This window comes from Pseudorasbora parva, chromosome 3 (genome assembly GCF_024679245.1).
Source record: "Pseudorasbora parva isolate DD20220531a chromosome 3, ASM2467924v1, whole genome shotgun sequence".
NCBI lineage: Eukaryota > Metazoa > Chordata > Actinopteri > Cypriniformes > Gobionidae > Pseudorasbora > Pseudorasbora parva.
In genome coordinates this window covers 53,136,420-53,149,257 of record NC_090174.1, presented here as the reverse complement: position 1 = coordinate 53,149,257, position 12,838 = coordinate 53,136,420, and the positions used below count along the sequence as shown (strand labels likewise).

The 12,838-nt window shown below is 37.4% G+C and overlaps 2 protein-coding genes across 2 annotated transcripts; one reads left to right on the top strand and one right to left on the bottom strand.

Moving 5' to 3' along the window:
- Positions 1-4,245: 4,245 nt before the first annotated feature.
- purba (purine-rich element binding protein Ba) lies at positions 4,246-6,890 on the bottom strand. The gene has a single exon (XM_067439442.1). It carries the CDS (start codon positions 6,873-6,875, stop codon positions 5,916-5,918), a length of 960 nt encoding a protein of 319 aa, XP_067295543.1. The 5' UTR covers positions 6,876-6,890; the 3' UTR covers positions 4,246-5,915.
- Positions 6,891-8,328: 1,438 nt separating this feature from the next.
- Positions 8,329-10,941, top strand: h2az2a (H2A.Z variant histone 2a). Its single transcript, XM_067440264.1, has 5 exons — positions 8,329-8,481; positions 9,837-9,914; positions 10,078-10,191; positions 10,281-10,410; positions 10,511-10,941. Exons 1-5 carry the CDS (start codon positions 8,479-8,481, stop codon positions 10,570-10,572), a joined length of 387 nt encoding a protein of 128 aa, XP_067296365.1. The 5' UTR covers positions 8,329-8,478; the 3' UTR covers positions 10,573-10,941.
- The last annotated feature ends 1,897 nt before the right edge of the window (positions 10,942-12,838 follow it).

Below are 12,838 nucleotides of genomic sequence, written 5' to 3'. Positions count from 1 at the left end.
TTTTGTTACGCACCACGTTTGAGCTTCTGCAAGATTCACTTCTCATGCGTGAAGCAGGTTCAGTTGAGTTTACGCTAAATGTATGGTGATCAATGTTTAAATCATATAACGAGATCAAGCCTCTTCAGAAAATTTGTACTAAACTGCTCGTTCGTATGGATTAGTTTGACGATCTCCTTATCAATTTTTTGAAGCGTCAAAGTGGTAGACAGCTCTCAGATTTCATCAAAAAGATCTTCATTTTTGTTCCGAAGATGAGTAAAAGTCTTTAGGGTTTGAAACAACGTGCACTGTAAAAAATTATTATTATTATTTAGTAACTTTTTTTACGTTCACTCAATTTCGTTCTAGAAATTGTTACCTCAATTAATATTTTTTTTATTGGCTCAAACTTGACTTCCACATTAAAATGTACGTTTGCTCAATTATTTTTAAAGTTAATTGAATTAATAATTTTTAGTTGGCTCAAACTTGACTTCAACTTTAAAATGTACGTTTACGCAACCTGTTTTTATAATTAATTAAACTAAAAAGTTTTAATTAGGGGTTTCATTTTTAAATGGCTTTAATTGTTTCTAGAAATTGCAGTGGAACTACTTACAACGTGTTATATCAAGGATAAAAACAAATGAAAACACATTGTATCATCTGCATTTATAACATTTGTCATACAATACATTTTCATAAGAATTAATTTCAAATTTCTTTAAAGGGGGGGTGAAATGCGGTTTCATGCATACTGGGCTTTTTACACTGCTAAAGACTTGGATTCCCATCCTAAACATAGACAAAGTTTCAAAAACTAATGTTGGACCTTTGATGGAATATTTCTGTGTTAAAAATACTCCTTCCGGTTTCGTACAAGTTTTGGAGAGTTTTTTTCGAGTATGGCTCGGGCTGACGTTAATAGATCGTAAGGTCCTTGTATGGGCCGTTCGGGCTCTTCTCCCGGTAGGGTGCGCGTGACTAGAGCGAGAGAGGAAATGCATGCCCGTAAACACTCTCTCAGGTGCAGATCCAGTCGATCCAGGCGCCTCGCTCCACTTTATTCCTATGGGTGACATCAAGCGACTTCAACGCTTCAGCACAGCATTCCGGGAAGGCAGCTCTGCATTTGAACCGATTTGAACGCAGAAATGATGGGAAGCCTCACAACATCGCTTCAGTCACGTCGCAAAAAGTGGATCTCCACCGTTCACTACTGTCAGGACTTTACCAAATCATACCAAAGAAGTGTGTTTTTGACGGAGCGGTCCCAGCGATAAAGGTTCGGTCCTGCTTTGGAAGCAGCAGGTGAGTAAAACTGCTTCAAATGTCTCTGCTGTTGGCTCGTCGCGTGAGTAAACATCACTTAACAACACAATCGCGTGCTTCGTCATTCAAATGCGCTAACGGACTCTATTGTTGTTCTCTGTATAACGTTACACTATTCTGACTCTGATGTGCAAAACCGTTTTGCTTGCTACTGCTAAGGTTTAGTCGCATACAATAGTCCATAAACCGAATCATGTCCTCATAAACAGCGAGTAAAGACACACAAATGTTGACAGGCCACTAAATACAGTACATACCACAGAGACGGATGTCCTGCTGTTGCTGTTTCTCCTGTTCAATTTATTTCAGCCTCCGGATGATTCTGTATCATTATCTGTATTAGCTGAGCTCGATAGCCATGGGTTTCTCCACGCTTGAAGACGTCACCGCTTTGTTCGAGATCGTCATTCTTTAGCTCCGCCCACACGATACGCCTCCAGGCGCTTGGTTTTTTCCGGAAAGACTCGGTACAGCCCATATTTCTTTTATAAATATAATAAAACTAAAGACTTTTCGGAGATATGAAGGATGCAATACTACTCTATAGGTACTCAAGATTGACATGAGATTGACTGAAACTGAGTGTTTCACCCCGCCTTTAAATAATAAAAAAATGACCAAAGCCCTTGTCACTTTTCTTTAATGTCTTTAATGCATATTTAGTTTTGAAAATCCACACACAGTCAAAGTAGATACAGTGGAGCGTTCTTGCTACTTGCCAGTGTTTCAGCTGGTAAAGGGATAGTTCACCAAAAATGAAAATTCTATCATTTTCTTTGTTCTGCTGAACACAAAATAAGATATTTGGAAGAATGTTTGTAACAAAGCAGATAGAGCAACCATTTACTACCATAGTATTTTTCCCCACTATCAATATTAAGAATTTACTTGCATGTGTGACTAAACTTTAGTTGCAAAGGCTTGCTTTCTTTCTATTAGAATTCGTCCCACACTTGAGGACGATGAAATGAGCGCCATTATCATAGTATTCTTGGTTATGTTGTTCCCTTAACTTTACGGGACAATTTCAAAAACTGGAACATGAAAAATCACGTTTAACCCAACCATGTAACCCTAAATAGCGTACATTATTTGGCCTACATTAAGTTACACCTTTGACATGTAGGCTACTCGTATAAAAATCACCAAGGCACCTTGGCCTAATGAAGTTTGAATAAAGTTTGTCTGACACAAAAATAGCACACAACACGCTGAGATTAAATCTAAAATACATTATAAAGTATTATAGTTTAAAACAAAATTATGTATTATTACTTATTGAAGTTTCATAAACTAATTACTCTGGGTTCGGGCAAAATTTCCGAGCTCAGAGCCCTCCCCGGACAGCACGCCAAATACGCATAATCTTTACTCTATTTAATTGATGTAAGTGTGAACTCGAGACCACATTAACGTAACGTAAATAATTTATTCGATGACGAGTGAACTTGACGTAGACATCACTGAGGCCTAAATAATCCCTATTTATTTCCCTTGGATATATTTACTTCTAATTTACTTCTTACTTCACTTCTAACGTTAAATATCCACACAAGCCTAATATGTTCGACATATTTGTCTGCAATTTAATCATTAACACTTACCTGACGCCCGAACTGCACCCTCAAAACAACTGCTGCTGCCTCTTTGGTGAAACTCGCGAAGTCCTTTGATCTGTATCCTTCCGCGAAATCAAACAAGTAGATCCTTCCGAGAAATCTAACGAGCAATACATATCCTTCCGCGTAGTCAAACAAGCTCTTGTACGTATTCATTAAATTTAGGCAGATTAAATGCCACAATTAACTAGGCTACATATGTTCATTAATTATATGTATATTAAATATGTAGCCTAATATGTAAGAGTGTTGTAGGATCCATCTTCTCATCATAATGCAGATACTATTCTAAACAAAACATCGAAAATACATCTAATTTCACAAATATTGTTCTGATATAGGCTATTATCAAATGTTTCTAACAGCCCATTTCAACAGCACAAACAAAAATCTATTTACCATAAGTAAAATATTGTGCGTAAAATATTGTGTTGGCCATAGCCTACTTTTATAAAATATTGACTGGATTTGCGTTTATAGTCCAGTCAACATTTGCAATTCTAAATGTTAACTGGATTTGAAAATATCAATTCATTTAATGTTTTTCAAATATATTTCTGCAGACTTAATATATTATGTCTTCTTAACTAAGCACAAGTAAGAAAATTAGTTCAACATATATTTTTTGCTCTTCAAACATTTTATTAATTGGAGTTTTTAGAGTGCGAGGGTGAGTAATGAATGACAGAATTTTATAATTTTTGGGGTAAACTAACCCGTCAAAAGGGATGTCCTTTTTAGTGTAATCATATAGCACAGCTCTCCTGAACAACCACGATTTGAAATAACATCCATGTCCATAGGTCAGACAGTGCAGAATGTTCAAATCCCTATGTATGAGAAATAGTATTAGTGTTGCATAACAAACATCACTAACGAGAGGCTGTTTCAGAGCTGTCATCAGTTGCACCATCCAAAGCAAAAAAAAAAAACATTTTGAAATGTCCTTTAGGCCAAACTGGATCTGTGAAGTGGAACAAACTGACAGTTTGCAAGATTCGGTTTCACACATAGAAGATGCTCTGTGAAAGAGCAGCTTATTAAAACCAGACCTCAGTATGCATAAATTCAGCTGAAGTTCTTTTGGCTTTCTAGGGCACATTCTCATCAATGCATTCATCGCTAGGAATTATCATGTGAAATAGCAAGCCAAGTTCAGCTAAAATGAATATAAGCAACACTAGGTTACAGACTAAACAAGACATTTTGTAAGCATAAATGATTGTTTTTGGAGTGCCTGGATAATCTGCACAAATGATTATGATTTCTGAAACATTAAATCAGAGGAAAAATATGTATACAAACACGCATGTTCTCAGCAAAGATAATTTTTATTGTTCAAAGGATGTTTGTGGAGAATTACAGCAGTACACACTTGACGGAACAGCTGCCTTTATCACATAACACAGTACAGACAAGAATGAGGTCAAAACTCATATGGATATTAAAATTAGTAAAAATCACTATGGCTCCCAGATTGTGTGTATGGCTAATTCATGTGGTTAAAGGCCTGAAACTCAAAAAAAGTTAGGAAAGGGACATCGCTCCTTTTTCTCTCATCAGATTAAAATGTATAACACCCACACACGACAGTAAAAAAAGAGAAAAGAAATGGATAACAGAGGGAAGTCGCACACAGGCACACATTTTGACAGATCCAGGAGAAGAGAAGCTGATAAGCTGCAGTAAGACTCAGAAATGTAACGCCTAAAAAACAACTTGATAAACAGAGGAAGAGACTGTTGAGGGGAAAATAATAAGTGTTTTGTCATTTGGATTGTTGAAAAAAATGAGTACAAACTAAACAAAGAACATTGTCAAGTCTAGTTTGTATACAATTTTGTCTTTTTTTCTTCTATGCTCTTCCAACCATAAGGACTATAGGAAATGTATGGAAAACCAGTAAGAAAAATTCCCCTATATAATTGCATCCGAGTTTTATTTGTTTAAATAGCCTGTTCAGGAAGCATTTATAATTGATTCTATATGTCTATGTATAAATATATTTCTGTATATATATATATTTCTGTATATTGTTTTTTAAAAATAAATCTATTTAAACCCAGATGGGTGTTGTTCTACATTTGATTTCCTTTCCAGTTTTGTCACCAAAGCTCTCCACATTTTAAATTTAAAAACTTCTAATTTGTCATGACTTGATGTTAAGCCAACCAGGCTTGCAGTATCATTCCCTTTAAAAGAGCCAAAATCAAGCCCAGTATCAATGGTACATTTAGAGGCATCAGCACCAATACACTTCCCAATTTAGTACATACAATCAGAGTGATTTGCTCTACCCTGACAAGAAACAGGAGGTAAACAAAATAAAACTCACCAGCCCGCATGAACCTCAATAGGCACGAGCGGGGTGGTGGAGCATGGTTTTATAGCACCATTTTAACTGTTTGTACATTGTTGCTTGAACTGTATTGTGTGCCCACAAGTTGAACTCTTTAACGGTCTCCAAATTTTACACTGTTTGATTTGAGTCTTGTATATATACACACGCACGCGCACACACACACACACACACATTTGCAGAGAACACTTCCTGAATGAGCTAACTATGAGATTCACGTCATTCAGATGATGCTGGTTTGCTCTCCATCATATGGTACAACACCGAAAACACCTATAGTAGAGATATTTGTCATATCTGAATACACTAACACTAAACGTCCTGGTTGACTCTTTTGTTAACTCAGTCTCTGGGTGAGGGGGGTGTCTTTTGTAAAAGGGAGAACTTTCCAAATGACAAGACCTATAGAGCAGCCAGCAAAAATATCCATTTATCTAGCCATACATCGTCTATACTGCTTTAAACAGGTTTCTCTTACATATACATAACAGTGTTTCTCAGTCAAACATCTTTATTCGCCTTAGAGCATTAATGTTCTTTGTTTCATGCACGGTAATTCTTTCCACTCCAGCGCGCGCTTCTCGCATTGTGAGGTTGCCCCAGCAACGGAACAACCGGCCGGGTCAGTCGTCATCTATGTCGTCGCCCTCCGACTCCTCTCCGACTCTCCGCTCGTACACTTTATCTCGGTGTCGCTCCTGGATCTCCTTCATCTCCTCGGCGTAGCGGCAGAAAGCTCCGCCGAACTTGCTCCACGCTTTGAAGGGTATCGTGATAGAGTTTCTATAACTGGGCTTCACCTCGCTCACCCGCATAAACACCCCGTACTTGTTGGAGCCCACGTCAAAGAAGAACCGCTTAGAGTCCACCGTGATTGACGTGCCCTCGGGAAGCTCCCCGTAACCTCCGGCGCAGCCGCCGCCGACCAGCTCCTCGTCATCCCCGCCGTAGTCGTCGATCAGCTTGGCCAGAGCGTCGCGGAACTCGATGAGACCCTGAGCAGGAAGGGCAATGGTTTGCCCGGATTGCATGCCACCCCCGGGCACACCTCCTCCGACGCCAAAACCACCAGGCCCGCGGTTGACGGTCTGACGGATACGGAGGAACCTCCCCCGCTGGTTCTCCTTCAAATCGAGGTAGTATTTGCGGTTTTCCCTCACTAGGAACTCGCTCTTCAAGGCCCGTCTAGGCCCGCCGTCCTCACCGCTAGAGGACTGGGCGATCTGCTCCGGGGTGCTGGGTCCGAGCTGGGCGTAGTGCTCAATGAAATCCCCCAGGTAGTCCCGAAACTCTGCTGCGACTGACATGGAAAGTGTCAAGCGACTTTTGGAGCCACCAGCGCCGACCTCGGCGATCTTGATGAACCTGCCCTTCGAGTTCTGCTTCACGTCCAGATAGAAGCGCTTGTTTTGGATGTCAAGGCGCTTGGACGCCAGCTCCTGGGTCTCTTGATCCCTCTGGAAAGGCTGGAATCCGCTGCTTCCACCCCCTCCACTGCCGCCACCACCACCTCCTCCACCGCCGCCACCGCCGCTGCTTCCACCGCGCTCACTCCCACTATCCCCATCCGCCATCTTCACCATCACCCAGAGCTGCGTTATTTTTTCCCACCCGTATGTCGTCAAGTCCCGCCTTCTGACCCGTTCAGAGGCATGAGAACGTCGAATGGTCCATAGCTCCCGAGACGTCACTGTATTAGGAAGATCTTGTGATTGAACATTCGACCTGTCAGTCATATATATTTGCTTCTCCAATTGGACCGCAGCCTTGTCCGTTGTACGAGTAAATAGCACATCCCCATTCTCATGGCTCACTTGGACTGCCTGTCAAAGTGTAAATCCCGCCTTATTGTTTTGACAGTACCATGGGCGATTGGTGTGTACAGTGATGTTGATAACGTACAAAAACCAAGCACTTTATTGCAGATAACGAGTACAGTACATGCAGAATCCTTCCTCAGTCGACAACTACAGCAGTATTCACAATCGTATAGCCCTTTAAATAAAAACGTTTAGATAAAGTTTCCACAAGAAGTTTAAAATATGTGTGTTATACATATATTGATCTATTTTAAAATATACAAGTAATTTATAAATAATTAATTTGTAAAAAAGAAAAAAAGAAAAGAAAAGAAAAAGAATTACGTTCAATTCAGAGACTATTGGTACAAATAATAAATAAATAAAATTATTACTTTGGGGTTTATAGCCAGAAGAATATATAGGCTGCACTATCAACAAAACGTAAATATTTAAATAAGTAAATATATAAGATAATATTTTAATTTGGCTTAGCACACAAATGACTATGGATTACTTAGGCTATTTACCATACAACTTTATTATATGGCCCATTATATTTTTATTTTATTTATAATTTCATGCTTACCAGCCCTCTGTGCCTTTTCTCACATTGTTTACATGTTTTTATGCATATACTACATGTATCAATCACGCTAATATAGTCCTTTAAGGAGGGTGCCTGGCAAGGGGTAGTCATGAGGGTCCTTGACGTCAAAAAGTTTCAAAACTCCTAAATTAGTGTAAATAAGTATTTGTCCATACATTTATCAAGCTTTATAAAGGAAAAAGATAGAGTTTTAGAACTCCCTTTCTTTGTACACATCACATTCAGAGTCATTGACATTTTAATATATAAATTGATATTTTAAAACAATAATAAATGTATTATTATTAACAAAAAATGTAAACTTGATTTCATGTGACATAATTATGATTTATATTAAATATGAGATTAATAAGAAAAAAAATGTGGATAATTTAATGGGGTTTTATAATTTATCTTAAACTAAGCCTAGTTTTTAAGATTAAATCATACGTTTTTGTGACTTTAGATTATAATTTACGACTTCTAAATATTTAATTGTTTTCTGTAAATAGAGAACATTTCAGCAGTAGGGCAGTTGTCACCGTTAAGTCCCGCCTACGTGTTATCCGTACAAACATCATTCATCGATGGGGGATGGTAGAAGCAGATACATGCTGAAATCTGATTGGCCTTCCCGAGATTCGAACAAACAACGGGCATTCTGATTGGCTGATTCCACCTCTCGGTATGCCTCGAGCGTTCTCTGCTGAACGGAGTTTATTGTTCCTCTGAGTCAAGAGGCGAAATAGGTTTTAGCCAAACCTCCTTGGATCCCATTCAAAGTAATACTTCGCTGAAATGGTATGATATTCTTTGATCTTGGTCCATATAACAAATTTCTGTAATTCGAAATGTTCACCCGCTTGTTATATCGCTCATTTGTCGTCTTTTAAAATATTCTACGGCTAGCTCCGAGCTAACGCAGGTTGGATTTTGCGCTGTTAGCCCGCGAGAGTAGCGCGTGCTAATAGTCTTTTTGTCATGTGTGTTTAATTAATCACGACGTCTCTTGTTCCAATGTGAATAATTTGCGTCTTGAACAAAACTATCTTATATACAAAAAAAAAGGTTTTGTTGATATTCGTCGTAGCTGTTGTGGAATTTCTCCAAGCAGTAACTGTTATAGCTAACGTTAAGCTAATCCGTCAGCGGCAGTGGAGAACTCGCGCTTATCAGTCCATATAAAGTATATTTATATTTATTGTATACATCTTCAAATTGCACCGTCTCATAGGAATTGCGTTTTGCATGTGCGGGTTTTTGCACGGTAAAAATTACAATTAAAACAAACTATTTTAATTTTAGTGTGGCACTGCAGTCATATGAGCGGGAGATTTACCTGCTTTAACAGGCTGTTATTTGACTCATTGACTTTCAATGAAGTGGCAGATGGCATTGCTTTAAGTTTTTAGGTAAACTTTAATTCATGTGAAGGAAGAGCAGGATCCCACTCCTAATGGATATATTTTACATATTCCCTCTGGGTTGGGAACCGGTGCAAATTGCCAAGAGAAGTGAAATATTTTCTCTAAACCTGCGTTGTTGTTATACTGTAACTTAGTGTATACCGGTTATTATTCATTTGAACGAGCAGAGTGTGAATGCATGTCTTGATGATTTGTTCAATAGTTTACACATTTGCTTACAACTTATTGTAACACATTTAATATGAAAAAACTTTATTTTTTAACAAATTAGCAATTTAAAATGTTAGTTAATTTATTAGCAAATACTTATTTACACTAGTTAGTAAAATACAAATTAAATATTTAAAATGTGAAATTACACTTGACATAGTTTAAAAAATATATACATATTTTCTTAAATTATGTGTGTAGTAACTTGCATTTATTAATTTTATGAAAATTTGACATAAATTAAGTGTACTACCTAAACATTCTTTATTATTGTTAGTAGTTGTAGTAGCATTCATTCATATCTAATATAAAATAAATTAATTAAAAAAAGACTAATATAATATTACTTTTCAACATGTTTTTAAATTTCTTTGCACTGCTAATGCTGGAGTACGATTAACCCAAACCCCATAATTGTGTTCATATACAGTTACTGATTATGCTATATATTATTGTTTTGTGCACCGAAATGCTTGAATATGTTATGCATTGGATCTGATTCTGTGTATTCTTTTGTAGGCAGGAGGAAAGGCAGGTAAAGACAGTGGCAAGGCCAAGGCAAAAGCAGTGTCTCGCTCACAAAGGGCTGGACTTCAGGTAAGCTTCTGTTTTTATTTGCTCTGCTGGTTTCTGTTCCTAAAATAAATGATCCATTTGTTAAATAGCTTTCAGTGAAATAGGTGTAGATGTGGAATTTGTTGGGTTGCAATGTTTCAAGTTAGATGCTACTTTCTAAGGAATGCATTTCTGAAATTTGTAGTTCCCAGTGGGTCGTATCCACAGGCATTTGAAGACCCGCACTACAAGCCATGGTCGTGTGGGAGCAACAGCAGCAGTGTACAGTGCAGCCATTCTTGAATATCTCACAGCTGAAGTAAGACTGCCTTTGACTCGCATGTTGCACGTAAAATATGTGCTTGTAATGTGCGACAAGCTATTAATTGTGTTGAATTCTTGTGGTAGGTTTTGGAGTTGGCAGGAAATGCTTCAAAAGATCTGAAGGTGAAGCGTATTACTCCTCGCCATCTACAGCTGGCCATTCGTGGAGACGAGGAGTTGGACTCCCTCATCAAGGCGACCATTGCTGGTGGCGGTAAGTTGGCGTTTTAGCTTATTTATTGTATGTTGCATACATACTGATGTCCTGGCAGATGTGGATGTTAAGCACTTGCGTGTTTGGTGTCTTCTCACAGGTGTGATTCCACACATCCATAAGTCTCTGATCGGGAAGAAGGGCCAGCAGAAGACTGCGTAGTTCCCTTCGGGGTCGCTATGCTGACATGGACTCGAGGACTTGCATTTGGGATGTGTGACCAGATCGGCTTGTTCATCCATTCATCCGTTCTCTTTTTTTTTTAAGTTAATATTAATGTTATACTAGCTAACCACAAGTGATTTGTTAGAGTTTTGTGTTAATGTTCTATCGCCAAATCTAGATGCCCCCCTCCTCTCCCTCCACCCCAGCCCAAATGTCAGGTATTTTAGAGAGACAAACAGGAAGTGTCTGATCTTTCCTGCTGTGACTGTGGAATTGTTTGTTGAATTGGCCAAGGCTATGGAGCTGTTTTATACTGAATGGAAATGATAAACACATTTTATATAAAACCAAAATGTTTGTTCTTAATTTGTTGTCTGTCATGGTCTTTTGATTTTTTTTTAAAAAAAATTGCTCAAATATTTTTGTGGAATGGAATGCCAAATTTGTTTTTATTATCAGGGATTATAAAGTAATTGAGAGAGTACACTTGAGCATCATTTTAAAAATAACTTATTGCAGAAATAATTTACTAAAAATTAACTGAATTTAATGTTTTTGGACAATAATTAGTATGTTATTGACACATTCTATGAAAAAATGCATCATTGAGAGTACATTTTAGCATAATTTAAAAAAAAAAAAAAACACTGCAGAAATAATTTACCAAAGATTAATTAAATTTTTTAGACACTTAATTGCAAGTTATTTACCAAAAAATGAAATATTTAACTTTTTATATGCACCTTTTTGTGAAATTTCACAATTATTATATACATTTAATACAATTAAGCATTATGTATTCAATATTATTATTATATCAAATGTGTTGCTTACTGTGCATTTATATATTTGTGTTGTGGTCAGTATAGTAGCAGTGCATATTTTTTTTATTTCCTGATAAATCATGTACATAAACAGCTAATTATTTATTTTTACAATATTTATTCACCCAGTAATAGTTCCCAGCGGCTGTATGAATTTTAAACAGCCTTTTTATAATACTGATTTGGGGCCAACTTTTCATTTTCAGATGGATTTTCCCCACAAATGTGTCTTATATCTGGATAATAACATGTCGAATGTCATCGCAAAGGCTGGACGTTAGGTGGCGGTAAAGACTACATATTCACATCAAGGCTACTTCCCTCAGATTTTTTTAGTAACGTTATCCTGTTTTGTGTGGATATCCTGTAGGATATACTTATGTGATTCAATACAAAATGGCATAATGTTCATTCCTTTTTTACCGTATTCGACTTATAAGCATTCGTAAAAAACAAGAATCGACTAACAAACATTTTTTGATGACAGTCATTCGTGTGTGCAGTTCACATGCGTATCGGAATAAGAATTATGTGCTGCAGGTAAGTTTGAATAGACAATGTCTGTCATATTATGCACATGTGTAAGTTGTTAGTTAGTTGCATTTAACAGTAAATCCTCCAAATACTTGGTTTTCCGTTTAACATTGAGTAGCCTATGTCTAGGTTACATTGGCTACAACAAACTCGTGATCGAACTGCCGGCTACAACAAACACTGATTTATGCCTATAGGTTAACCCTTTAGGTGTATAAAAAATAAATATCTAAAGGAAGCCTTTGCAGGTTAGCAAACTTAAAACATTCATGTTAAATAAAAATAAAAAACGTTGGTTTGAAATGTCCGACAACTGCAGCAAGGTGGTTATTGTTCCAAATCTCAGATTTGTCGACCATGCAGCATGTTTGTGCGTGTTACACACCTCACTGTTCTGCTGCGTCATGCGGTTTCAGTAATGCAGTCTTTGCATGTGTGTGTGTAAGGTTGAACAGCTTTACCTGGGAATTAATACAAGATCTCACACACTACTGCAGGCTTTGGGTTATGGGACATCTGCAATGCAGAAGCCTATATATAGTAATAGAGAGCAGTGGAGGGAGGGGGCTGAGGACAAGATACAATAATATCAATGAAAAAATTGCCAATCCCACAAGTATAAATCGGTTCTGCAGGTCTTTACATTTACATGTAACAATTTAGCAGACACTTTTATTGAAAGCAACTTACAAATTAGCAGAATAGAACAAAGAAGCAATCAAACCAACAATAACGCAACAAAATGCAAGCATCGTGACCAATCCCAGTTAGTCCAGCACAGTAGAAGTTCTTTTTTAGTTTAGTTTAGTTTAGTTTTGTTTATATGGATATATATCTATTACTAAGTGTTAATATTAATGGGTCAAGTGTCTGAGAAAAAGATGCTTCTTGAAAATAGCACAATT

Excerpts from the sequence above, each read along its gene's own strand:
- h2az2a (XM_067440264.1), top strand. Across the intron at positions 9,915-10,077 it reads CACAAAGGGCTGGACTTCAG|TTCCCAGTGGGTCGTATCCA; the intron begins GTAAGCTTCTGT and ends TGAAATTTGTAG. Across the intron at positions 10,411-10,510 it reads GGCGACCATTGCTGGTGGCG|GTGTGATTCCACACATCCAT; the intron begins GTAAGTTGGCGT and ends GTCTTCTCACAG.
- purba (XM_067439442.1), bottom strand. The coding sequence starts at position 6,875 with ATGGTGAAGATGGCGGATGGGGATAGTGGGAGTGAGCGCGGTGGAAGC.